We start from the raw sequence: 25,740 nt of genomic DNA, 5'->3' as shown, positions 1-25,740 counted from the left end.
AAGTCAATTGCAAATTGTTTTCACATTCTAAATTGCAGTACGTAGCTCTGGGATACGCTGGAAAAAATGACCAGTGGGATAAGATGGGAGAAGAGAAGGTTATCTTCTGAACCGAGCTGTGCTTTGAAGATGACAGTTTTGAAAGATGCTTATTTTGAATATGCTAGAAGACGATGTTCCTCAGAGCAGACCCAAAAGGAAAATGTTTAAAAAAGAAAAAGGAAGGCAAAAATCAAAAGGAGTTTCTCGACTGGGTTGTGGCAGCAGCCAGGCCTCCAGGGTTGTGCGGAGCGTTCTATCGGAAGGGCAAAGGCTGGGGCAAAAATTCGGGAAACTTGTCGTCTTGACAAATCGAGTTTAAGTATCAAACATGTTTTGTAGTAATAGTCCTTCTAAGGCTGGGGGGAAATGAAGCTGCGTTAGGAGTACATCAGGTACCAGCTCTGATCTTGTTTCATGTCGACCAGGGTAGAATCTTGTACAGGGTTAAAAAGAACCGTGTTAAAATTTCAGTTTCACAAAATGGGCTTTACTGGGGAAAGCAGGAGGTAGAGTTGGCTGATTCGTTTGGGTCCCAGAGATCGCAACAGTCCCATGAGAAACAAAAGTGTTGGATTCATCCGCAGGTCAGATAAGATGTTCGTAGCCTTCCTGGGAATCCTGTATCTGTAAGCAAGGTAGGTGTGAAGTAAATTACCCTCCTGCCTTACTCCAAGTAGCTTTTGCTTTTCTATTTGATTCCCAACTTAATGAGCTAGAAGAAGCCATGAGTTAACATCTTTGTGTTTTGCATAGACTTCTCATTTTCCAGCGTTGCTTAATTATCAAACCGTTGATGCAGAAACACCAACCCAAAGGCACATCCCTGCAGCTGGGGCTGGCAATGCTCTTTGCATGGCATCCCAGGGATGCAGTCAGGGGTCCAGCATTTGCCAGGGGACAGAAGCTCAGCCCAGGGATCACATCCCCTGGAGCACACGTTTCGTTGCCACCAGGTTTTCCTCCACCCGTCAACTCCTGCCCCTTCCAAATAATAAAACCCTACCAACCAGATAGCAGTTTAGATTTTTTGAGCTGTATCTATGTGCTGAACGTCATGGATAGATTGTTCCTGGGACATTAGCCTGGATGCAGGGAAGCCCAGCTATGCATCTGCTGTTAAATTTGTGACATTTCTGCTATCAAAATGGGATTCAATGCAAATACCCTGGTAAAAGCATCGAGCTGTAAATCTCAGCCAGCGACTCTCTTAATTATGAGACTGAATACTCTCTGATTGCAGAACAAAGAGAAGTCCCTGCAAGTACGAGCTGGTTCTCACTTGCCTCTTACCAAGACCATCTCGAAAAAGCAGCCACGTACCTCAGACGTGAGAAAACACTTCCCTCTTTTGCTCTGCCTGTTGTTTTTGTAGCTCTGATACTTTCTTTCAGACCTGTGCTGGATATATTGACCAACATATCAATTTATTTGCAATTATTTTGGATATCTGTATTTGAAAGCAACCCCACAGACATCTCCCAAGGGACCGTTTTGTTTAGTGGTTGACTCACGATGTCTTGAGGGCGAATCTCCAGTGTCAACCAAGGGCTTCCCATAAACACATTGAAATGGCTTTTTTTCTCCTTGTAGGAAGAACTCAAAAGGCTCCAGCACACCTTGGAAAAGGTCATTGATGGCAAAGACTCGCTTCAAAGGTAAATGTGCAATTTCTGCTGTGTCTCACACGTGATAACGTGAAATGGCTTTTATAAAGCAACAAGTCCTTTCTGAGGGACAGTCTCTCTGTTGTAGACTTAAGTTTCTCATTTGGTAATATAGTAAATAGTCAAGATTTTGCGTCTCTCCCGTAAACAATTCTTATTTTTAGTTACAGGAGGATATTTTCTGAAAACTGCTGCTGATTGAGTGATGTAATTAAGTGTCCAGTAAAGTCTCAAAATAACTCCACAGGTCGGGGTCTAGTTTTACCAATTTCCATGCCAAGACCTTTCATTCATGTCGCTGGGCTCATTCAAAGCAGCATCCCCGGATGTTTGATTTTTATCTTTTAGCATTTGAAAATTGCTTCCTCAAAAAGATCCGTTTGCAGCATCAGCTCCTCTGTCATCATTTAGTACAAAGAATTTTTCCTTCATATTCCTGTATGGCTTTTGCTGATGTAATTCATTTGCTACCAGCACCACCATTGTTACTTTCCATTTTACTCTCCAGCTTTTCAAACGTAGCCCCAGGGATGAAAATTAATTTAGCAAGACTATCTATTGTATTTGCCAGTGTTTTGGTTTTATTTGCAGCAGCTTCTTTGCTGGGTTTGCCTGTCTCTGGAGCTGGGGCATCTGGAAGGTTTAGTGCAAAGACTCAAGCAGCTTCCAATCTGGCAACTGGATCCAAATTCCTCCTTTTTGTTAACAGTCCAATGGGGCTGGAGGTGGGGACACAGATGCTTTTCTCCAAAGACAGCAACACCTTATAGTGAGCAGCTCTTGTATGGTCCTCTCAAAATTTCTGAATTAATTACAAAATCATAATGCTGAGACACATCAAACCCATTTTCCTTCCTTTTCCATAGCCATCAGCTCGCCATGGATGAAGAAAATAATTTTGAAAAATACAACATCAACTTACAGCCCTTGGAATCAAAAGTGAAAATGTGAGTAATGAAGAATGTCTTTTCTGCCTTTAAATGCAGCTGAATTTGTTTGATTCATAGAATCACAGAATGCTAGGGATTGGAAGGGACCTGGGAAGCTCATCCAGTGCAATCCCCCCATGGAGCAGGAACACCCAGCTGAGGTTCCACAGGAAGGTGTCCAGGCGGGTTTGAATGTCTGCAGAGAAGGAGACTCCACAACCTCCCTGGGCAGCCTGGGCCAGGCTCTGCCACCCTCACCAGGAACAAGTTTCTTCTCGAGTTTCAGTGGAACCTCTTATGTTCCAGCTTAAACCCGTTACCCCTTGTCCTACCATTGTTTGTCACCCAGAAGAGCCTGGCTCCATCCTCCTGACACTCACCCTTTGTATATTTGTAAATATTAATGAGGTCACCTCTCAGTCTCCTCTTCTCCAGCTCCAGAGCCCCAGCTCCCTCAGCCTTTCCTCACACGGGAGATGCTCCACTCCCTTCAGCATCTTGGTGGCTGCGCTGGACTCTCTCCAGCAGTTCCCCAAATTGATTCTTGAACCACAGAACCCAGACTGTGTCCATCACGGATTTCGGTGTAGCTTTAAGTAGAAAAAAAAAAGCCCAATTTTTCAAGGTAGCTGAGCGGAGTTGCTTTTTATTGGAAAGCACAGCGATTTCTATCAGTCAGCCAAGGCGCAGGGCTGACACCTAGCTGCACCGCCTGGAACAAGCAAACAACCATCACTGTCTTGATAAATAACTCCCCGACTTCCAAATGCAGTCATTTTAGCCTTCGTAACACATTTCACACGTTGTACAGTTTACCATGCGCTCGCTTATTTTAAAAGGCTTGACTGCTATAATACACGGGAATATAACTTAAAACTCACCCACGTGTCTATGGGAGCAGAGGGTTCCTCTTGGTGCCTCTTCCAGCCTTGTTGCTCCATCAGGGCAAAACTTTTGTGGCACAGCTTTACAGAGTTGGATCTGTTGCTAAACTCCATACTAAATTTCATTTTCAGCTGCAAAGCCTCAGCTGACTTGCTATACGGGATGTTAAAATATTAACGCTCTATTAAAATATTAAAAGGACATGACGTTTCAGATTAAAATCCAGCCAGCATCTTTTAGTCATGCAAATATCAGCCAGATGAAAGAATACATTTTCAGAAAGCTTTCTATAAGGGTGGTTATGGCTTAACCTGGGCATATTCTCGAGCTTTAAAATAGAAAGTACAAGTAAATATAAATATGTAAATACTAGTTGTATATATTATGTAAAGTATATATTACCTAAGTAAAGCTTGAAGCTGAAACAATGCAAAGTAGATGCTTGAGATGTAGATAGGGTTTTTTTAAAGCCAAATACATTTACTGAAGGCTTCTCCATTGGCATCTTGGGGAGTTTTGATAGATATTTCTGTCTGTTTTAAAGCTGTTGTGTGAGAGCAGCACAGGCCTTAATCTCCCTGCCTGGTTCTGGAGTGCACTCATCCTGGTGAGGCTGAAATGGATGCTGTTCCTGATCTGGTATTCTTCTAAAAGATAACAAAATACATATACTTTAGTTCCTCAACCTTGAGGTGTTCAAAATGCCTTGTGTGTTGGGAGTGTTGTTCCCTGACCGGAATGAAAAATGAGATGCCAGGAGGTGCTTCCCAGTGTCAGGATGTCCCAGCGCTGTGAGCAGTCACTGAGAAGTTGTGCTGGTCTTGAGCCTCATCCTCCTCCAGCCAAGCCAAGCAGCACCATTTGCCTGTTGGACTCACCCATGTGTGATCAAACACCTTTGCAGTGGTGTCTGGGTGCTAAATGTTTCTTCTGGTTTATGGAGATGGGAGCAGAAATGACATCTTCACTGATAAAAAGGCAAGGTAAAAGAACAAAATATATAGATGTATTCCTAGTGCAAAGTAAATCCATGCCAAGGGCTTTGGCCTCTTTGGTTTGAACCATAAAGCACGTGGTGAGGTCCTGTTTTAAACACAGCTTTAATTCCCAGCACCTCTCACTGGTGTCCCTGGCACCTTCGTGAAGGCACCGGTTGGCCAGTACTGCCACCTGCTGAGAACGGAATTTCTGTACGGAATTTCACATCCGATTGCAGAAACACGGTCAAAGTGTAGAGTTTGGAAGCAGAGCTCTTGGAGACATGGTTTAGTGCTAGAGTTAGGCTAGGTTATGGTTGGACTTGATCCTGAGGGTCTCTTCCAACTGGAAGGGTTCTATGGTTCTATGATAACAATGCCCACACGATCTTTTGGAGGAGGTTTTAAGTCCCCGGCTACCCAGGATGGAGGAGGAGATTTTAGAGGATACTGGTCCAGTGCTGAACTTCCAACCGTATCTGCATTATAATCTGAAAGCCGATTTAAGATGTTGAAGGCTCTTTGTTCGTTTAAGCAGATAATTGCACGTTTTAATTTTCTTGCAAGGTTTAAGAGAATTACTAATGTAAGACCTCCAGGGATTAGCTATATGTGGTCGTTGTCCAAATCAGAAAACAAAGTGCACAAGACAAAACAGAGAACCACCCAAACCCACCTATTCAGTCAAGAGAAGATGTTTTTAAAGCCTTTTTTTGCCGCAGCATCCAGCGAGCATGGCGGGAGCACCTGCAGCGCCAGGACCTGCCGCCCCAGCAGCAGCTGGACAAGCGCAGCCCGTCCCCGTCGTCCTTCTCCTCCGACAAGATGAGCCGCTCCGTCAGCATGAACACCTTCTCCGACAGCAGCACGCCCGTGAGTACGGCCCTGGGGCTCCTTGTCCCGCTGCTTGCTTTTTGTTGGGTTCCTTTCTCGGACTTTGGAGAAAGAAAAGCTACATTGGGGGTTGATCATGAAAGAGGGACATTTTCGGGACCAGAAGTGCCACTTGTAGGTACAGCCGAACGCGTGACTGTGCGTGTTAGATGTGGGTCTCGGCAATATTGTGTATTGGACACAGCAGATAATAGCGGTGATTTCAGTGGGAAAAGGTGTTTCCAAATGGTGATGTGTTCTTCTGCAGAAAACAGGTGTCTTCACATGTGTTTAGCACTTTGTGTTCTCCAAAAAACCAAATTGTGCTTTTCCTAGAAATAAATGTGGTTTGTAGAGTGTGTTTTTTTTTTTTTTTTCCTTCCTAAAATAAAGGGGTTGATTTAAGGTTTAAAAATTAAACTTGATTTTGGAAGAAATCTTCACGCCATCTTACACTGGGCGACTGGCAGATGGAGGCTGTACGTCTGTTTTTAAGGTGATTCTAAACTAGAGATCCAAATATAGAGGACATTTCTTGAAAACAAATGGCTTTGTGGCTGGCTCTGGAGTGGAGTCTTTTAGGTCAATAAATCTGCAAGTAGATCCAGGGTTTATAAATATTGCTTTGTGACAGAATACATCGGTTCTGAGGGAAGTGTAGACTGGAGCATATGGAATAACTCAATAATTTTTAAAAAATTCTGGAGGTTGCAATGGTGTGTGTTAGACCAGGTAAACAGAAGCAGGATATGTCCCCCAGTTTGACTGAGATGTGGACAGGAGGTGCGAATGGATTGTCTGGATATGAGGAACAGTTTCTTCCCCAAAGGGCTGTGGGGAATTGAACAGGCTGCCCAGGGCAGTGCTGGAGTCACCATCCCTGGAGGGTTGGACAGACCTGAGATGAGGTTCTCAGGGACATGGGGCAGTGTCAGGCATGGGGTAACATTTGGACTCCACGATCTTGAGGGTTTCTTGCAGCCAAAATGACTCTGTGATTCTATGACCCTTGCTACAAGTGTGTGTTGCTCAGCTGTAGGAAGCTGTTGCCCATCCCAGGGCAGCATTTGGTGACTTCTGAGTTCACTACAAAAATCTAGGAATCATTGCTAATGAGTTTCTTAAAGCAGATGGAGTTCCTGTGCAAGGAAGAGATGTTTCTTAGTTTAGTTCTGCCTTCAGTTGTGGAATTGGAGCAATGCCACCTAATGTCAAGTGCAAGGCAGGTTCACAGATCCAACAGAGCTTTTCTGTGCTAAGAACTCTAGTCTTGGACTTACAGGGACAATTTGACACTTTTCTCCATTGAAGCAGGTTCAGACTGAAGCTAGGTGAGCTCTTTCCAGCAGCTGTTATTTTTGTGACACTGTGGTTAGGCAGGCTGCTTTAGATTTGACAGCATTTCATAAAATATTACTGAGGGTGCACTGTTTTATTTTTAGATGCTTTGTGTTCATAACTGGATACCAGGATGATAAAGTAGATTGTGATATTGGGTTATGTGCTAATTTCTGATGTATTAAATGAGTTAGGTTCCTCTAATGAGAGAGATAAACGTGGATCTCCTTTTTCTGTCGCGGATGCTGGTTGGAACCGGGTGCTGTGCAGGAGCGCTGAACCAGTGCGGCCACCACAAGAGGCCCCTCATACCCTGCACACGGAGGCTCTTGGATGCTCTCAGAGGTTCTCCATCAGTAACCTCATTTGGGAAATGATACATTTCCGCTGCTTTCGGGTCTTTTGAGGTAAAATGAATGCATTCAGGAGTTACGTATTTGTGGGGAAATGCAGATTGGATGCTAGAATTGCTACTCGCTCATCTCATTTCTGCATCCTGCTTGTTTAATGTAAAGGAAGATGGGAACATTTTTTTAACACTTTCCTAGTGCCAAGCCTGTCAATAACCTTTGAAAAACTAGGGAACATTTCTGAAGGCAAAGGAACCTTTATGTATTTAGTGTGACTCACAAACTTTTTAAAACCAGCCCTGCTGATGGTAAATGTCATGTATTTTTGGTTTGGAATTGATAATGTCAGGTTCGGGGCAGGACAGGGATAAGACCATAGCAAAATAGGGACAATTAACCTTCAACTGTTGATGTGTGAATGGGAGAGTAATTGATTTCCTTAAGCAAATAAAGACTTGGGCAGAATTAAATGCACCATTTGGACTGAGCCACATTTTCTGCCCAAGTGTTGAGTAGACTCAAGGAAGGAGGAAAAAAACCAAACATCTGAGCAGAGAAACTGCTGTAATTTTATATTCTCTTGAAGTTTTGTGTTTACAAGACCCAAACTAGAAGCAGAGGAGGGGAGGTGGGGAATAACCAAGCAGTCAAACATATCCATTTGACAAGTCCTTGATTGGTTCTAGGTAGCTGAAAATCAGGTGCTCCGTTACTAATCTTTTAAAATACATGTATTTACAGATAATATACTTTAAGACAAGCAGGAAGGTTAGGAAACCTTTCCTGGGATGCAGTGACTGAAATACAAGATGAATGATTGCTGTTCTGGAAAATTCTTGTGTAGGAAGATGTGCATCTCTTGGGAAAGTTCAGCACCACGGACAGCGGCACCGGCCAGGCTGGGGCCTCAGACGGGGGTCCCTTCGCCCGACCCTCGTGGACCCACTGGATGGTTTGTGTTGGAGGGACCTTCAAAGCCCATCCAGTACCACCCCTGCCATGAGCAGGGACATCTTCACCAGCTCAGGTTGCTCAGAGCCCCGTCCAGCCTGGCCTGGGATGTCTCCAGGGATGGTTCATCCACCACCTCTCTGGCCAACCTGGGCCAGGCTCTCACCACCCTCAGGGCCAACAATTTCTTCTTCATGTCCAGCCTGAATCTCCCTCCTTTAGTTTAAAACCATCACCCCTCATCTTATTGCAACGTGCCCTGCTGAAAAGTCTGTCCCCATCTTTCTTACTGACTGCTTTTAAGTACAGAAAGGATGCAATAAGGTCTCCTGGAGCCTTCTCTTCTCCAGGCTGGACACCCCAACTCTCTCAGCCTGTCCTCCCAGCAGAGCTGTTCCATTCCTCTGATTATCTTGGTGGACTCCTCTGGCCCCTCTCCAACAGGTCCATGTCTTTTCTGTGCTGAAGACCCTCGAGCTGGATGCAGAACTCCAGTTTGGGGTCTCACCAGAGCAGAGCAGAACAACAGAATCACCTCCGTTGACCTGCTGGCCATGCTCCTTTTGATGAAGCCCGAGGTACAATTGGCTTCTGGGCTGCAAGTGCACATTGCCAGCTCATGTCCCATCTTTCATCCATCAGTATCCCCAAGTCCTTCTTAGCAGGGCTGCTCTCCACCCCTTCATCCCCAGCCTGTGTTGATACCAGGGCTGTCCCCAGCCCAGGTACAGGACCTTGCACTTGGCCCATGCCCAGGCATGTGGCAAAGAACATGTTTTTTTTCTGCTAATAACATTCCTTCTGATGTTCATGAGAATGGGAATAACTAATGCTGTAGAATCATAATTTTTTTACATGAACACAGTGCCTGAGTAGGTTGCTTTCTTCTAAGAAATAGTCATGTTAGAGGTATAAACACATAAATTGTGGTTTTGCAGATGTGACCATATGGTTATCTGGTTGATGTCACAGAAAGTAATTTCTGAGGTCTTGCCCCTTCCCCATAAGCTGAGTTTGTTGCAAAGACCACGTTAAAGACCAGCTTCCTATTTTGTCTCACAAGGATACTGTTAACAATAAATGTTACTTCAGGCTAATTACAGTGTCAGGTACCTGATATCCATTCTCTAATGTTCAGGACAAATACCACAAACTTAAAAACGTCTCCTATGAAATGGGGATTTACTTTTTCTTACTGTGAGGGCAATTGAGTACTAGCGTGGGTTGCCCAGAGAGACTCTGGAGTCTCCATCCATGGACATATCCCAAACCATCTGAACATGGTCCTGGGCAAACTCTTGCAGGTGACCCCGCTTGAGCAGAGGGGTTGGACCAGGTGACCCCCAGAGGTGCCTTCCAACCTCAGACATTCTGTGATTCTGTAAAGTGGTACTGAGGAATTGGAGTGAAATATTTGGACCTGGAGAATACTATTGAGTCGAAGATAATGCAGAGAACTGCAAAGAAATGTTTACAACTCATTCTGTTGATAATTAAGCCTCTTATCTGGCTGGTGTTCTTATCTTGTAGCTTGGGGAATTTGTGCTGCAATTAAAAAAAACCCATTTTTACTTAATAAGAACTAGCACATAATTTAAGAAGTTTGCTATTGAGGAGGGAGGGTTCCTTTTGCAAAGCAGCAAAATAAAAAGATGCAAGACATTAGATTTCTTTATTAAAGTTTTTTGGTGTACTTTAATAGTGATGCATGTATAGCTTTGCAGGCTTCCACCACTTATCCTGTGTGTGTATATAATTTTCTCCATTACAAAATTTATGTAGTGCAGATCTACTACTGAAATCCATAACTACTTACTGTGGGCAGAAATTACGTGACTGTTTTTCATTAAATCATAAAATTTACAAGGTGCAAGTACTCAGAATATGTAGGTGGGTGTTTCCTTCATGACTTGCAAACTTCTAAAGATGGAACAAAGGAAAAGAAGAATAGCCACGCTGTTACCACATGCTGCTCGCTGGAAGTTATTTAACTCTTTGATAGCAGACCTAAAGGCCTTTTTAACTCTTACCAGATGTTATTTTTAAACACTGTCTTGTTTGGATGAAATGTATTTCTTTGCTCTAGTACTGGTTGCCTTTGGTGATCTGGGGCTGGTGTAGCCTGGGAGTTCAGAAATGTGGAGTTCTCTAGAAAGAGAGTTTTGGATATCATGTGTTTTCATAATTGATTTGCTCTACCAGAAGTTGTCACTCTTACGGCTTAGGAAAAAAATGTCCTGAATGCTTTCGAACATCATATATTTATAAATCTTGTCACCTTTAGCTAAACTGATCTTGGCTTTGTCTACTGCAATGCAGGGCTATTTAGAAGCAAGAAAAAAGGTGTAGGGTAAAACCCAGGCTAGGTTTAAACCTTCTCTTGACTTAACAAAGCCAGAACTCAGCCCTCCAGGATCTGTATCTGGGGGCTGCACATTGGGATTTTTTGCATTATTATCAAAACTTTATTTTAGAAAGATAAAAAATGTGAAATTTGACATAGAAGATTGAAGAGATTTTTTTCAGTCCATTAATTCATCCCTTTTTTCCTCCTTCTGATGGAAGGTCATACATCATCCTGCCTGATGTAACTTGAAATAAGACGTTTCCAAAAGGAACCTGCCTGAAATCAAACATACTTTAAGATTCAAAAGAAAGGCCTTGTGATGTGAAGTCTTCACCCTCCTCTTTCCAATGGGGCTTGTGGGCAGATTGTCTCCTTGTTCCCATTTGTGGTGTCAATTGGATGAGGGTTCATTGCTCTTATTTTAGAGGCTAAAAGAAGATCCTGTGTATTAGAGCCATGAGAACTCCACGGTTCTTGCTGTATCCTGTCTATCCCCCCTAATTCTGTTTCTCCTGTATTTTCTGTTCTGTTCCTCAGTTCCATCTGCTTCAGCACTGCACACCAATCCTGCCCTTCTGTCCTGCTTAAAAAAAAAATCAGAGTGCACACTGTAATGCATTAAATATATATAGAGAGAGTCAAAATTAGGGTTCCACATTTGGATAGCCAAAACAGCTCCAGTTTTCCAAACAGAATTTCTACCTTTCTGGAGCCCGGGACAGCCCTGGTGGGAGGGATGTGTTTGAGAACAACAATAGTCTTCTACAGAATAGAATAGGAATGGTAAGTACGATTTTGTAAAGAATTAGGAACACTGGGACTTGTTGCTTTGCTTGTTCAAGCTAAATATTAGTTTACTTGGTTTTCGCTGTGACTGGTTTGTTACTGAAAGCGAATATTCAACTATTAGCAGGAATTTTTCAAACACAACCCAGTAATCCCATGTGGGGATGGATTAAGGTAGCACAGAGTACAAACGGGACTGTGAAATAGATTTTCCCTCTGGCAGTAATCAGGCAGCGTTTGCAGGAAGGTGGTGGTTTGTTTAGGTGGAACTTCCACCAGCTAATGTAATTTGTGCTGATTAGCAGAACGAGCTCCGGCGCCAAACAGAAAGCGTGACTTGATTCCCTGCTCATGAATCTGGGACTCAATATTGCAAAGAATTTCAGAGACGCTAATTGTGATAAATGTATTAATGGTCTCGATGATAATAACGTGTTACATATTTGCAAACCGAACCCCTCTCTCTCCCTGTGGCAGAGAATCTCATAATTTTGTTCTGGAAGGTCAAATGAAGAATTGTTACCACTATTTCGGATTGTCTGGAATGGATTAGTAGAGCCCTGATTGCAAAACTAATCCAAAACTAAGAGGTTTATGACATAAGATTGAACATAATATAAAGGTAGAAAGATGGGAAGGAAATATCCAGCTGGGAAAAGACCTCAACCACCAAGCCCAGTTTGCTTTGCTGTCCTTTCTGCCCCGTGTGGTACTATGGGAACTAAGATTTGGTTCTAAAAATGGAATAAAAATCTGTCCACAGCTTTTGTGAAACTGCCACTAAAAGGAAGGGAAGGGGAACGTGCTCTTTGTCCTATAGAACTGGTTTCATGGAGCTGAGAACAGCCAAGGAGAGGGAGCCACTTGATAAATATTTACAGTGTGATTTCTATAGAATGTAAAAATGAAAACCTTTGTGTTTGCTCTTGAAAAACATAGATGGGAATATAATTAAAGATGAGGAAGACAAATCCAGCTTTGGGATGAAAAGGGCTTAATTAGAAATCAAATATTTGACGATTTAGGAGAAACATTAATGCTGGTGTAGGCGATAACACTTGAACGTGGAAACACATGTTATTTTCAGTCCCTATAATTTGCTGCAGATAATTTCAGCTTTAAATGCAAGCAGAGAATACACAATGCTTCTCGTCTGACATGGCGTTTATCTTCTGAATGGGGATTTTACGTAGAAATAGTTCTTGTGGTGAGTTTGTGTGTACGTGTGTACAGACACGTAATGATCTGCAATGACGATCTATGTTCAACTCGCTTACAAGTTGTGTCCTGTGGGGCTTTTAAATGCTGGGATAGCAAAGGACCATCTCAATTCCTTCCTGCCGGGGGTATGAGAACACCAATACATTTATTTTACTTTGTGTTGTGTATATTGAATGTTCACTATAGATGTTATTTGGTAAGTTTGATACATTGCAGTGCCGTAGCAGCAAAATCAATTCAAAATTCAAGATAAATTCATGGCTTTGGTGTGGTGGCTCACAATGGGATTACCCAGCTTGGTACTTAAAAATAGCCAGTTTATTTTAGAACATCACGTATTCCACTTTAGAAAACTAGGCTGACTACGTTACGAATGTTTTCTAAGACAATTTTATCCACAGTATGTCATTTATTCCCATGTCATGGGAATTCCACACCCTGCCTTTTACAAAGCCAGGCCCCCAAAAATGAAAATAATAACAATAATAATAATAGTGAAGACTTGTAATGGTTAATCCTGCAGGTGGGTGCAGACCGTTATACAAAGTTCTTGCCGGTTGTCTCTCCAGCCCTATGGCAACATCTTGAAAACCCAGAATTTCATTTGTCGAAGGACCATCTCCCCAGATCGCATCTCTCCATGTTACAAGATGTTCTGTACGTCTGCCCTTTTATTTCTCAGTTGTTATTCTCATGCAGACCAAGGCTGAGTCTTGGTGACGGTATTTGCAACCTCTTTGGGGAGAGATCCCTCTCCAATTGAAAATGGTTTATTTTCTGCTTTAGACCGGGTATTTTTCTGCTATTTAGGGTGCGCGGCTAAAATATACTCAAATCTGCTATTCCTCCAGTGCTACGTACAGATTACTACAAAGAAAGTCACTTTTCATAATGATTTTTCTTTCCAACAACTGCTGTCACTGTTGAATTTTTCCATCTCGAGTTGTGCGGGAAGGGACCGGGGTGGGATGTCTTCAATGCAAAATTGTTTGAGACTGGGAGATTTCCAGCCACAGGATTGCCCTGGGGCAATTAACTTCACTCACTGGAATTAATTATGTTCTGATGTTACCAAAAATGGGGGAAAATGCAAGAAATCTAAGTAACAGACAGTACAGTCATGATTAGTAGGACCGGGAAGAGTTAAGTTATAAAGTACAAGTAATAGAAACTCATTAGTATGTAGGGGAAATTCTTTTGAAATAGCCAAAGCCAGATCCATTAAATTATGTTAGTGACTCTATCGACACTGAAATGTGGCAGCATCACTTTAATGGTGTCTATTACAGTGGATCTTTCCAGATATATTCAGTTTATATATTCCAGTAGTGGAAAGTATTTATTTCTGCTCATAAAATGTATTTTTAGATTAAATCTACTGGAAAAGTGTATTTTTACCTGAATAAATACTAACTATTTTAGCTATTTCTCTCACTGCTATGAATTTAAACAACCAAATGGCAAATATTGTCCTGGTCTTTGAGAGATTCTGAATCTCTTTTAATAACTGTATTTTTTGAGCCAGCTTTACTGCTTTACACATACGAAATGACTTCTTAGGGTCAGCTAACGTTCATTAATAAGATGTATATGACATTTTAGGAGGGAGAATGTGCCAAACAGCTCTGCCAAAGGGATACATTTAAGGCAAAAGACCTTATTTTCTTAGGCAATTTCTCTCAAAGTGGTGAATTATTTCTCCATGGCCCTCATGCGCAAGAGAAAATAATGTCCACAATGAGTTCTTGCACAACTGGGTGCCGATGGTATCAGTTTTGTGAGCGGGTCCTTCTCTGGGGTAATAATTTTTATTACTCAAATGGATTAAGACACAATTTTTGATGTATTTCCTCATTGTTTTGTTTGAGAAGTGATCCCGTGGATAATACCTGTCATAGATATATTGTCACGGATGACGTGAATCTAAGCCCAGCCTTGCTCTGTGCCCTCTATACCATACATAGACCCTCGATGTGATACAGGACACAAAGAACAACCTTTGCTTGTAGCTGAAATTTTGGAACGTGTTGTATTAACTTTCACTCCAATGGATGGAGATGCATGTGTTTTGTTAATTTAGGTCTTCGTATTTTCTCCAACCCTGATAACTGTGTTTTTAGCAGGGCTGTTCTGCTTTATCAAGGCCTTCAGGAGATCTAAGGAGAGCGCTGGACCTTTGAGTTTTATTCTGTGTCATTAATTACTTCCGTGGTTTGTTTGATTCTATCACTTGGTTGTCGTGTGTGTATGAAACCCCTTTGGTCCGTGTGTAGAGCTGAGGGAAAATTGCTGCTTTTCCCTGGGTAAAAGTTGTGGGAAAATGGGAAAATGTTTTCACAAATAGAGGTGAGGTCCTCCAAAGAACCTGATTCCTTATCTCTCTATATGATACACATGTATTTTATTCTGCATTATATTCAGTTGTATCTAAACTATAGCTGCAATAGGAACAGGTTCTGGTTGGGTTTTTAACTGATTAATTTTGTGTTTCTCTTCAGAGGTAACTGCTGCTTTTTTACAACTTTATTCATCCTTGGGATTTTTTGTGTTAATAATAATCGCTTTTGACCATTTTCCTCTAATGCTTTTCCTATGGCGAGGCCCACAAACAGGTGTGTACTGAACATGGAGGGGGGAAGAAATCAAAATCCCTTCTTTTCCACTTCTGCAACTCTTTCTCCCTTGCCTCCGAAATATCAGCCATTCTGAGCCCCCTCTGCTTGATATCCCACAACTTCCGCTGTCCTACCCATGTGATGGTAGATGTCGAAGGGGTTTCCCATTTCTTTGCTCTCATCTCCTGCTCTTTTATACAGGAATATTTCATTTATCATTGCCAGACTCCCTAAACCCATGAACTCGTCGCGTTTCTTCCCCATGGGGCTGAGTTGTGCCCAAGGCTTTGCCAACGCACCGCTTGTGTCCTGGTCCCACCTCATGTGCTTCAAATGTCTCTTCAGTGGTGGCTTTGGAAATTTTAGACTTTATTTTGCCCGTTTGGGATGGTTTTATCCTCTTTAACATCTTAGCCTGCCTGCTTGGGAGCCAGCCTTCATTAGGGCGTGCTTAGATTGCTCTAATTGTCCCTTCTTAGCAGATATTTAATTAAACATCTTTTCCTCCTGTTGCACAGGGCAGTTTGTTGGCAGGAGCAAAAATGGTGGGGGTGTGAGCAGTTAACATCAGGATATATGTGAGTACAGGGTGTCAAAAAAGCCACAGGTGAATGTCGACTATTGCTGTGCTATATTGTATTTGACATTTTACTGCTGTGTCTAATACCACATTCTTCACATTGCATGCAACAGTCATGTTGCTTCATTATTTTAAAACTGAGCAGCTTTTGTTTTTTTCAAACTAAAACCCATGTTTCCAGTTCCTCATTATGGAGCTGGTTTAATTGCATTACTCCTCTCATTGTGGGATTGAATATGGCCATTCAGCTAGAAAAATGCCACTAGAATAATGTAAATGGCCAAGCTTTGGTCTTTCCAAGGTATTTAAAATTCTATTGCTGTTCCCATAAGCCACAGACAGTGGATTATTTTTCATGGACAGACAGTACATCGTTCTCCTGGGGGTTTTATGGACAGACTGTATAAAATGATAACGCAATGAATGGGGCACCTGCCATACTCTATCAGCTGCCTAAATCAGCTGTTTCAGACAGAAATTCAATAGAGTAGAATATGTTTCAAATAGATTTTCAGGTACAAAGTATAACAAGGAATTTCAAGAGTATTCTTGATAAATTTGCACTGAGATAGCTTTAAAGACATTTATGTAGCTTCAATAAAGATGTAGTTAAGCTGCTTTCAAACCATCTTCAAAATAATAAGATTATTTTGGTACTCTGAGGAGCTAAGAAGAATATAATATTATTCTTATTCTATTTTATTATTATAGTGTCCAGAAGTCTTAGATATTGTAGCACTTGTTGGATAAATTACCATTTTAGTGAGGAACAAAAGGAGAATCTTGTTCTGAAGACCAGTGTGGGGATGGAAAGGAAGAGAAGGTTTTGTGTGCAGGAGTAAAATCCTTCCTGGTAATTTTATTTTTATGCAAAATCAGCTCCATGATGAAATATAAATAGATGAGCCTGTCTTAGTACTTTCCATGGTGTTTCGGACACCGCGATGCTGTTTAACCTGTAGAAACCTGCTCCACATTCCTGAGCAGCCCAGAGCACTTGTGATTTATGTTGGCTCCTCTGCTTAATTTTGAAAACCTGTAATGAAAAACCCCCAAATTAAAACTTGAAGCCAAATTTCAGAAACTGGCTTCCTGCCTCAGAGGAAATTGAAACGTGACGTGGGGGTGCTAAGGAGAATTCAGAGGTTTTACTCCAGAGCTGTATCTGTTGCCATGAAAAGTAATTAAATCGCTAGCAAAGGTTGGCAAAATGCTGTAAACACCAACACAGGAAATCCTGCCGTGGTTTCGTGCCCATTTTGATGTTTCTCTTCCCAACAGTAAGTAATTTTCTAGATCTTCTTCTAAACTCATTTTAAAATTAACATCATGATGTGGAATGACATCAGTTGTTGCTGGGCAGCTCTGGACAGCTGTTGGCTCTTTCCCATTGCTGAGCTTTCTGAATCTCTGCAAAAACGCCCAAATCCACTTGATTAAGACATAAATCTTGTCCAGGACAGCGAGGGAAGGATCAGTTGGGCTCAGAAGAGCTTAGACTTTGCACGCACAAATCCCAGGTTGTGTTTTCCATTTCTCTGTTTCCATCCAGTGTTTTTAATCCTGATGTACTTAGCATATCTGCAGGAATTCCCTCATTCTCTTCTAATGAAGCGGATCTTTTGCTGATCCTTCACCCACAGGAAAGGGAATTGGGCACCTGGTACTTCGTACAGGAATTGTGACCTTTTGGGAGAGACTTTTGCTTTGTGGGAGCTCTGACCTGCAAGTGTGAGCTTGAATTATGATTATGAGACATCCCCAGACCCAAGTCGATGCTGTAAAAATATCCCAAAGTTTCTTAACTCACTTTCCAGAAGGAGGGTTAATGATCCGGAAAATTAGGAATATTCACATTTTGTCCATGAAGAGATGTTTTCATTGTAAATATTCATACTTCATTTCCCTTGTGGCTTTTAGCATAAGCACAGACCTCTGCTCCTGAAGCCTGCGTGTGGTGTAATACAACATTCTTTCAACTGGCCTTGGCTTGGGGAGTGTGTTTGTGCCATTCACCTCTTTTAGACCTGACTTTGTTAAACAGGAAAACATTATTTTGTGCATTAGAGTCTTTGCACAACATGAGATTCCATATAAACATGCTGAAGAAATTAGAGGCCGTTACTAGATCTCACAATGAAAAAAAGATTCCACCCCACTGGCTTTTAATGAATATATTATATTTTGAAGCATCACTGAAGGACATTATTTGGGTCTTCTACAACATCACAGTCATTTGTCTTCAGCTTTCGCCGTATGCTGTAACTCGTGTGATCGAATGGGCGATGCCAACAGTGTAAAAGGTCCTAAGAACTTGTGGAATCTCTTGCTGGACACGAGTCTCACTCTAAATATCGCTTTATTGCATCAACACGAGCTGCGGTAAAAGAGAGGTGGGGTTAAAACAGACAGAATGGGTCACGTCTGGGTAGGGTGGTTTAATCTCAGTTTATTCTCAAACTGTGGCTCTTCAAAGAATGATTTTTAAAAATAAATTCATTTTTTGTGCAAGTCTAGACTCTATATATGGTTGGCTGAAAAGTCATTTTTATCACAGCCTGATACTTTTATTCTTGTTTTCCTCTTAATTGGAACTAAAAAGCAACTTGAGTATAAGTTTGATATTAGAGCTCTGTGTTAGGTGTAGTTTAGTTTGTCCCCGTTAGATAAATGTGCATATTCAAAGAAAGGAAATATACTTTGCATTAAACCTCCTCATTTCTGAGACTGAAATGCACACAACCTTGTTGCTGAAATAAGCTCCAATCAGAATTAGTGTAAATAACATGCAATAACGTGCCTAAGTTATTTTCCTTGTTATGCTGTGGGTTTCACTTCTGCTATTACAAACCTACCCACCCCACAGTGAGCTAAAGAGTCATTACAGGTTATCATCCAATGGTATCTTTTATTAATTGCTTTAATAGATGGTGGTGGCAAAGAGAGCCATACGGTCTTCTCCATGTGAAATGGTGGGTCAAGAGTTTTAGTACCGATTAAATCTGATCTTCGCTTAGTCCCATGCATTTTCCTTCTGTATTTTCCTCCGTGTTTTGCTGCAGCCTCACAATAACTTTCCTCTGCTGCCCAAGATTGGGAAGAACGCTGGAAATACAGTATTTAAACTTAATTCTGTGAGATAGGGGAACACCAGGTTACGTGTTAACTTGCAAAGACGTACCTATGAAAATTTAGGGCTAATTCAATAGATTAAGTACTATTGGGGGGAAAATGATGCTGTGCACGAGTTTAGTCCCATAATTTGGGAAGCTGGAGCTGCAAACAGAGGCAGAACTGAGCACCCAAACAGAGGTGAACGACAATACCTCGTTCAGCATCTCTTTAATGATTTCTTACTGGTTTAAAACCCCAAAGTCTTCTAAACTTAAAAATCTACATAGACATTCAAGTGAAAGAGTGGGGAGTGTTCTTCTGAAACTATTCAGAAATAGCTGGAAAAGAGGGAATTTGTTTGGTTGCAATAGCAGAGTTCCTTGGTTTATACCATTGTGAAGAAGTTATCTATTTGGAAATAATGTAAAGAGTTTATGTTTCATAGTTTTCCTTTATTGCAGAAATATTTTATGCAAATATTCAGGGTAGAAAGGTGTTGCCAGATGGAAATGCAATAGTTGCGGAATTTTTCCTGGCACTTTTGACAGAATATATAATACTGAATGGCTTTATGCTAATGCCTCGCACCGGAATTCATATTTTATAGCTACTTTGAAATGCAAATTTAAAAAGGTTTCGAAACTGAAACCCTTGTCCTCTAAGAAATGCAGTAGTATGCAAAGAAGCCTTTAGATACACAGTGCCAGGGCTGGTGGGTACGAGCGTGATCTCTGCGCCATGAAATGTGAGCTGCAAATCTGAAAATGCCACCTGTCCTGCAGGGATTTCCCTGTTGAATTGAGCCATTGTAAATACCACAGAATGAATGTGTCGGGTAGTTAGCGATGCCCTGATGGTAAAACTGTGCCTTAGTGCTTGTGTCTATTCACAGCCACCCAGAAAATGCAATTGGGGTCTCGGATACCAATTAAGAAATATCAAGATATCAGGGAATCTGATTTCCTACCAGTTACGTCTCCTCTGAGTTACTACTAAGGCAAAGTTTTCTTGATAGTCATAGAAAGAACTCACAACAGGAAAGGGAAAAGGCGTTTTAATCAAGTTTATCCACTCACAGCTCAGTCCCATTTCCACATCTCTCCATTCTCCTCCACTCGTTAAACACTAATGTGGTCAGATCTGGTTTAGGATTATTTACACCCTAACATAAAAAATTATCAAATTAGGAGGAGTTTATGTAGTGACTGTAGTGAGTTTTTCTGTAGCCTGATGTTCCTTAAACCTGCCCAATTTTCATGTCCAGCTTTACCAGAGCAATGAAATGATTTGTAGCAGCTCCAGCAGTTACGGTGTCCTGGGCGCTTGCTGCAGCACCGCCAGTTCTGGCACTAGAATAAATAAGCTTAAATCCCCAGTGTTTAAGAATATATATATATATATAGATAGATAGATAGATATAGATATATCTATATATATATATAAAATCCAAAGAAGTGGTAATCTCCACCTCCCACCCAGCAGAGCAAAAGTCTGGAGGATGCTGAAGGTTTTCCAAGACTCGGGGGTTTTTGGACAAGCGTTCAGCCGCCACAATAAACTGCAATTCATAATCTGCTAATGTAGTGCCAAATCATGGTTGCTTTGTCAGTTTAATGTATAAACCATGTATTTCACTGAGGTGCAAGAGGTGTTTTACATGCTGGAAATATGAAGGTTTGTTGTGTGTGTGATTTGCTGTTTCAGTATGGTGCTGCGAATTCATTCGCCATCAGTGAGCCTTCCAAATGAAGAGCTGAAAGAAAATAAAGTGTGTAAAAGTGAGAGGAACCACCTCATATTCACCCGTATTGCAGCACAGATTTTTCCAATTAGATCTTGAAAGTGGTTCTTCTGGAGCTGACATTGGGAACTCCATGGGCCGGACGTGGAATTTATACGAATTGCTTTGACGTAGAAAACGTGATATATGACAAAATATGTTCTGCGTTTGTTCTTTCTTAGGAGTCTTAACAGTGGAAAAAGCTACAGTTGAGTTCAAGTTGTTTCATCGCAAATAATTATTTTAATGGCACATAATTAGTGTGTTCGCTGCCAATCTGCAGATGAGGAGAGAATAAGGAAGGAAGGACCCACACGGTCATTTCATGGGGTTATTTCAGCTCATTTTTCATAGCAAAAGCCTTATTTTACACATCTGATCCATCTCAGCGAATCAGGAACAAATCACGCTGCATGCAACACATTGGAGGTAAATTAGGGCTCACCATCTGGCAGAAAGACTCCCTTGAAATGATTCTCCCTTTTTAACTGAAATACGTTCTAATTAAAAACAGACGTGGCAAGAAGTGTTGTGCATCAATTGTTTCGGTGACAACAGTTACCAGTTTTTGAGGGACAAATGCTCCAGGAAAGGGTCTTGGTGTTTTCTCAGGTAATATTGTGCCAGCTCAGGACAAGCATGGAAATAAGCATCTTATGTTGCATTAGTATAACACGTAATATAATTGGTGACCACTTATCAGAACCTAAGCTAAACAGAACATTAGGGATGTAATTAGTAAGAAATTGTCCTTTTATGTTTTGCAATCTTGATCCCAAGATTGCCTGGGGTTAAAAGTGATGGGGAGGGATCCCCGGTACCCAAACTGGTTTTCAAAGGGTGTTGCCACATGGGGGGATAAATGTGCTTTGGACACAAATGATGTGCCAACTCATTAGGATTGTGCGACATTCATCGCGACAAATGTGTGGGTATTTTTACACATTCCATTAATCATCCACATGCACAGCGGCTGCTGCTGCCCACACAATAATAACTGTACATGTAATAAATGTGTGTTGTGATGGGCACGGTTTTCAGACAACCTGTTCTCTTAGACGTGAAGCTTTGCAAGGCTCAGCCCACCTCAGGTTGGCACGTGGCGTTTGTAGCGAACATTAAGTTTTTATCATTATCTCACTGTATCTCCCAAGTTCACTGGGCTGTGGCCATGGCAGTGTTAATTAATTAATGATGCACAGCTCCAAAGACTGATGGGGAAGAGAAGCTGCCCACTCGCTGTCGGAACATACGTTTGCAAGGCAAGTGCTTTTAACAGTTACCAGCTTATTTTAACGGTTCATTTGGAGAAAGACTAAAATATCTTTAGTGCGGTAACGACTTTATTTATTGCTGGTGACACCAGAGTCATGAAATAAAGTGACCTGGATACCATGGACTTGAAACAGATTTTGTAACAGCTGGCAGGTGGGATTTATTCATTCATAAAATGCTGATTTATAGCATCGGGGGGAAAAAAATATCAGAAAATATGAAAATGCAATTTGTCCCTCAGGTATCCTGGTGCAAACAACAGATCTACAGGTAATAGAGAGAGGAATTAGTGTTGTTAAAAGCAAAGCTATTATAGTTTAATGTTTAATGTCCATCACTGTAGCTGGCAAGGTTTGAATGTGGACTCATATGTATTCAAATGACTCTCAGATCTCAGGCACTCGCCCTTTGGGAACAGTATTTCTTGTTCCCATTTCAGGAGGGAAAAGCTAATAAAAAATGAGCAGGAGTAATTTTAGAAGTAGCCTCTGTTTGAAAATACTTTATATTTATCATTTTGGACCTTCAAACTCCCGAGATATTCAAACATGAAATAGCAACTTATTCAAGTTGCTTCATGACTTCTGTTTTGAAGGCATTTTATCAATGTTAATTAAAAAATAATTTAAAAGATCGTCAGATCCTGGAATCCAGAGTCCCGTGTGGCCTTTTATAGTGAAGATTTTACAAGGTGGAAATTAATTGGAGAGTTAACTTTGTTAAAATGTGACTCATTAATTGTCCCTGTCCTGGTTGGGGTTGGAGTGCACTCTACGCAAGTCCTGAGTTCAGCACTAATTTCACTGTAGCTTTCAGTTCCCAGACAGTCAGTTTGGCAACAGAAATTCAAGTACGTAGAAGCAGAAGTTGATGGTTGCATGGGGAAGCTGGGGTTTTAATCTACTCAATTACATTCATTCTATGAAGATTTTAACCTTTCTTTAGTTTCTGTCTGCAAAATATTTCATTATTTTTATTACGATTGATTATTTCTAAGTCGGAAAGTTTTGTCTTTAGTAGGTAAGCCCTAAACTTATAGTACAACAATAAGCTCTAAATAAGCTCTTGGAGATGCTCTCCACCCTGTCTCCATAATTTGGGGATCCTTCAGAGATACCTTTCCCAGTGACTAATAGCTAAACCCCCTACGCTTAAGTACCTAAATTCAATGGTGTGAAAGCCTTGCTCAGTGCAGCTTAGTGATTACGGGCATTAGAAATCATCGCTTATTAAATATTTCTTATGTGTGGTAACCCTAAAACAAGCAGAACTTGGAAAACCAGCTGATTTGGAGATGGAGAAGGTGCAGTGAACCTCTCCCGATCCCAGCCAAAAAGCCTAGAAAAATGTTTCCACAGCGCTACTAAAATCTTAATAACCTGTCAAACGCGCTGCTCGGAAGACATTTGGGATGAAAAATAGATCCAGGATTTCCAGCTGAACAATGCAGAGTTCATTATACATCCATCAAAAGCCAAAAGGAAACTTAATTTACCTCGAGTCATGTTGCTGATGAAAGCCAGGGCCTACTATTTAATTTTAGAAGAGTAAACTAGTAGTTTCAGCTGTGACTTTGGAACTGTCTGCGTTCATAGGTACCACAGGAGCAAAATCTGAGCAAGGAAAGAGAAACCTTTTGGGAAGGTGTATTATATGGGAAGGTGTGTTATACCTAAAATAAGTGTTACCCAAAGACAGACACTGGGGAAAAATCAAATCAAATAAACCCAGAGCTCTGTGGCCTACAAGTGTGAGCTGCTTAGATGTAACTTGATAATTATAGCACTCAGACAAGTTTTTTGGGGGCAATTACAGTACACCAGGACCACGCAGAAGAGAAACCAATCACCCCGAGTCTGTTCTCGGGGAGTTTGTCTCTGAGAATAGGGAATTTGTGCCTTTTCGTGGTGTTGAGCTCACACAGATGCTCTCTCAAGCTTTGCACTTTTGCCCATCACACGGTGTTTGGCTTGGAAACCATCATTTTATTTCGGGGGAAGCCAATGTGGTCATAGAAATACTCTTGATTTTCGTTTAGAGCAACATATTTATTTATAACAGGGACTTTTTAGGAGGGATGCTGTTGAAAAAAAAAGATTGGTTTGGTTTATTTTATTTGTTTTTAATCCAATTTGAAGATGATTTTAGTATGAAAACTAAAGCTCCAAGTAGACACAGCCCCATTAGGAGCAGCAGCAGATCTCAGAACGTTTCACCGCAATAAGCGAGAACTGTTGTGCAGAAAATCTTTAACGAGGGTGGGACAGACAAATTGATGACTTACCTTTCCATGTAATTAAAAGCTGCTATCTCTGAAGTCGTTGGCATAGAACAAATTAGGTGGAACCTGGAACAGGAAAGAGCCGTTACTCTTCAAATAGGAGGCTCCGTTTCTCAAGTGCGTGAGCTGTTAATTAGGATGTGGATGCTAATTTAACAAAATGGGGGAAGCTCAAATTAAGGTGTTTCAACTAGAGATGAAATGAGGAAATTTGAACTCCTGAGGTGTACAAAAAGCCACCCAGTGTCCCAAATGGCCACCCAGTGTCCCCAGTGGCCACCCAATGTTCCCGTGCCCAGGACGGCACCCAGAGCCAAAGGGCAAAGACTCAGAGTAAGGTTTTCTTCTTTATTTCCACTTTTTTTCTCACCACCTTCTGAGTTTCTTCTCCTGAGATTATGGAGTTTGTTTTTTTGTACACATGATACATGGTGATAATCATGAGATCAACTCTTTTATTACAGTTCGTGTAGGAAAGGTGCAAATTAAGGGCTTGTGCTACTCATTGCATGTGTTGACATATAGATCCTGTCTTTGGCTGGTTTTTTTACGATGAAGATATTGGAGTGAGTATTAATTGCTGATTTAGTTCCAGCACACACAGTATTAGGTACAGGACACACGATATTCCCGAATATCAACCGCGGCTTGTGGTGACTCATCCCCACCTCTGCAATAATTAGAGTTCACCCAGGAAAGACGTCACAGGATTAATTCAAGAATGTTTAGCCTGAAGGAGCATTTAGAAAACCTGCGAGATGTTTTTTCTTTGGGTAAGTTTTTTACAAATAAGGCTTTTTGTAGCTTGACAAATCTGAGCAAAATTATCCAAAAAATCCACCCCCACCACCCAAACCAAGGGGATGAGGTACCCAGGGGTACTTTGCTGTGCGTTTTGTTGTGTGCTGGAGGAACAAAAGGAGGAGGTTGATCCCACTTGTTCCCACCTACCCAGCCCGAACACAGCTATTTTTGCTGGTTTTTAAGGGCATTTGGCATCCTCTGGCCACAATTATGAACAGCAGCCCAGGGTGGGCTCTGTGTGCCCCTTGTACAAGTATGTACGTAATAAATACAAATCAGTGCAATAGCCTTACCTCTATATTGTGTATTTTTGTGCTAGATGCCTCTAATTTTCTACCTAAATTAGCTGATCACTGTCTTAGCTTTGCTTTTCATTAAAAAGATCTTAATTACACAATACGTGGAGCACAAAGCCTTGTCTCATCAGCCTCCAGACAATGGAAATCCGTGATAAAATTCATTAAAGCCTTCACTGGTATTGCTTACACATTTAGAGCAGTGGTTATGGTCTCTGGCGGTGGAAAAGGCAATAAATAAAAGCTGTTAGGATTGTTCTTTTCATTATCATATGATTTTATAGCCTTTGGTGTCTTAACCGTTCATGCATAAAACTGACTGATATCACTTGTAATTACTGGAAATAACTACTCTTAATTCTGCTGGCTGCTATTTAACACTCGATTTGGGATCCCAGTGGCATCTGAAACCTCACATGGAACAAGCAGAGTTTGGGTCACCTGGTGACCTGACAATTGATAGTGATCCATAATGTCCATGGATGGATGTGGTAGGGAAGCTGACGGTACAAGACACAAATGCAAATAAACCCCCTGTTGCTGTTGGGTTTTCTGGGTCTGTGCACAGTGATGGGACACCAGTGTCCTTACTGGGGTCTTGCTGGACCAGCAACATGGAATTACAGAATAGT

At 41.4% G+C, this 25,740-nt stretch overlaps 1 protein-coding gene across 1 annotated transcript in view; it reads left to right on the top strand.

Moving 5' to 3' along the window:
* Positions 1–25,740, top strand: part of SCHIP1 (schwannomin interacting protein 1) — a 140,844-nt gene that overhangs the window by 37,461 nt on the left and 77,643 nt on the right. The window contains exons 2-4 of the mRNA XM_065844784.2: positions 1,633–1,697; positions 2,573–2,653; positions 5,220–5,370. Of these exons, the coding sequence (XP_065700856.1) occupies positions 1,633–1,697; positions 2,573–2,653; positions 5,220–5,370 (297 nt within the window). The remainder of the gene's footprint in view (positions 1–1,632; positions 1,698–2,572; positions 2,654–5,219; positions 5,371–25,740) is intronic.

This window comes from Patagioenas fasciata, chromosome 9 (assembly GCF_037038585.1).
Source record: "Patagioenas fasciata isolate bPatFas1 chromosome 9, bPatFas1.hap1, whole genome shotgun sequence".
In the NCBI taxonomy this organism is placed as follows: domain Eukaryota; kingdom Metazoa; phylum Chordata; class Aves; order Columbiformes; family Columbidae; genus Patagioenas; species Patagioenas fasciata.
This window is presented reverse-complemented; position numbering and strand designations above follow the sequence as displayed.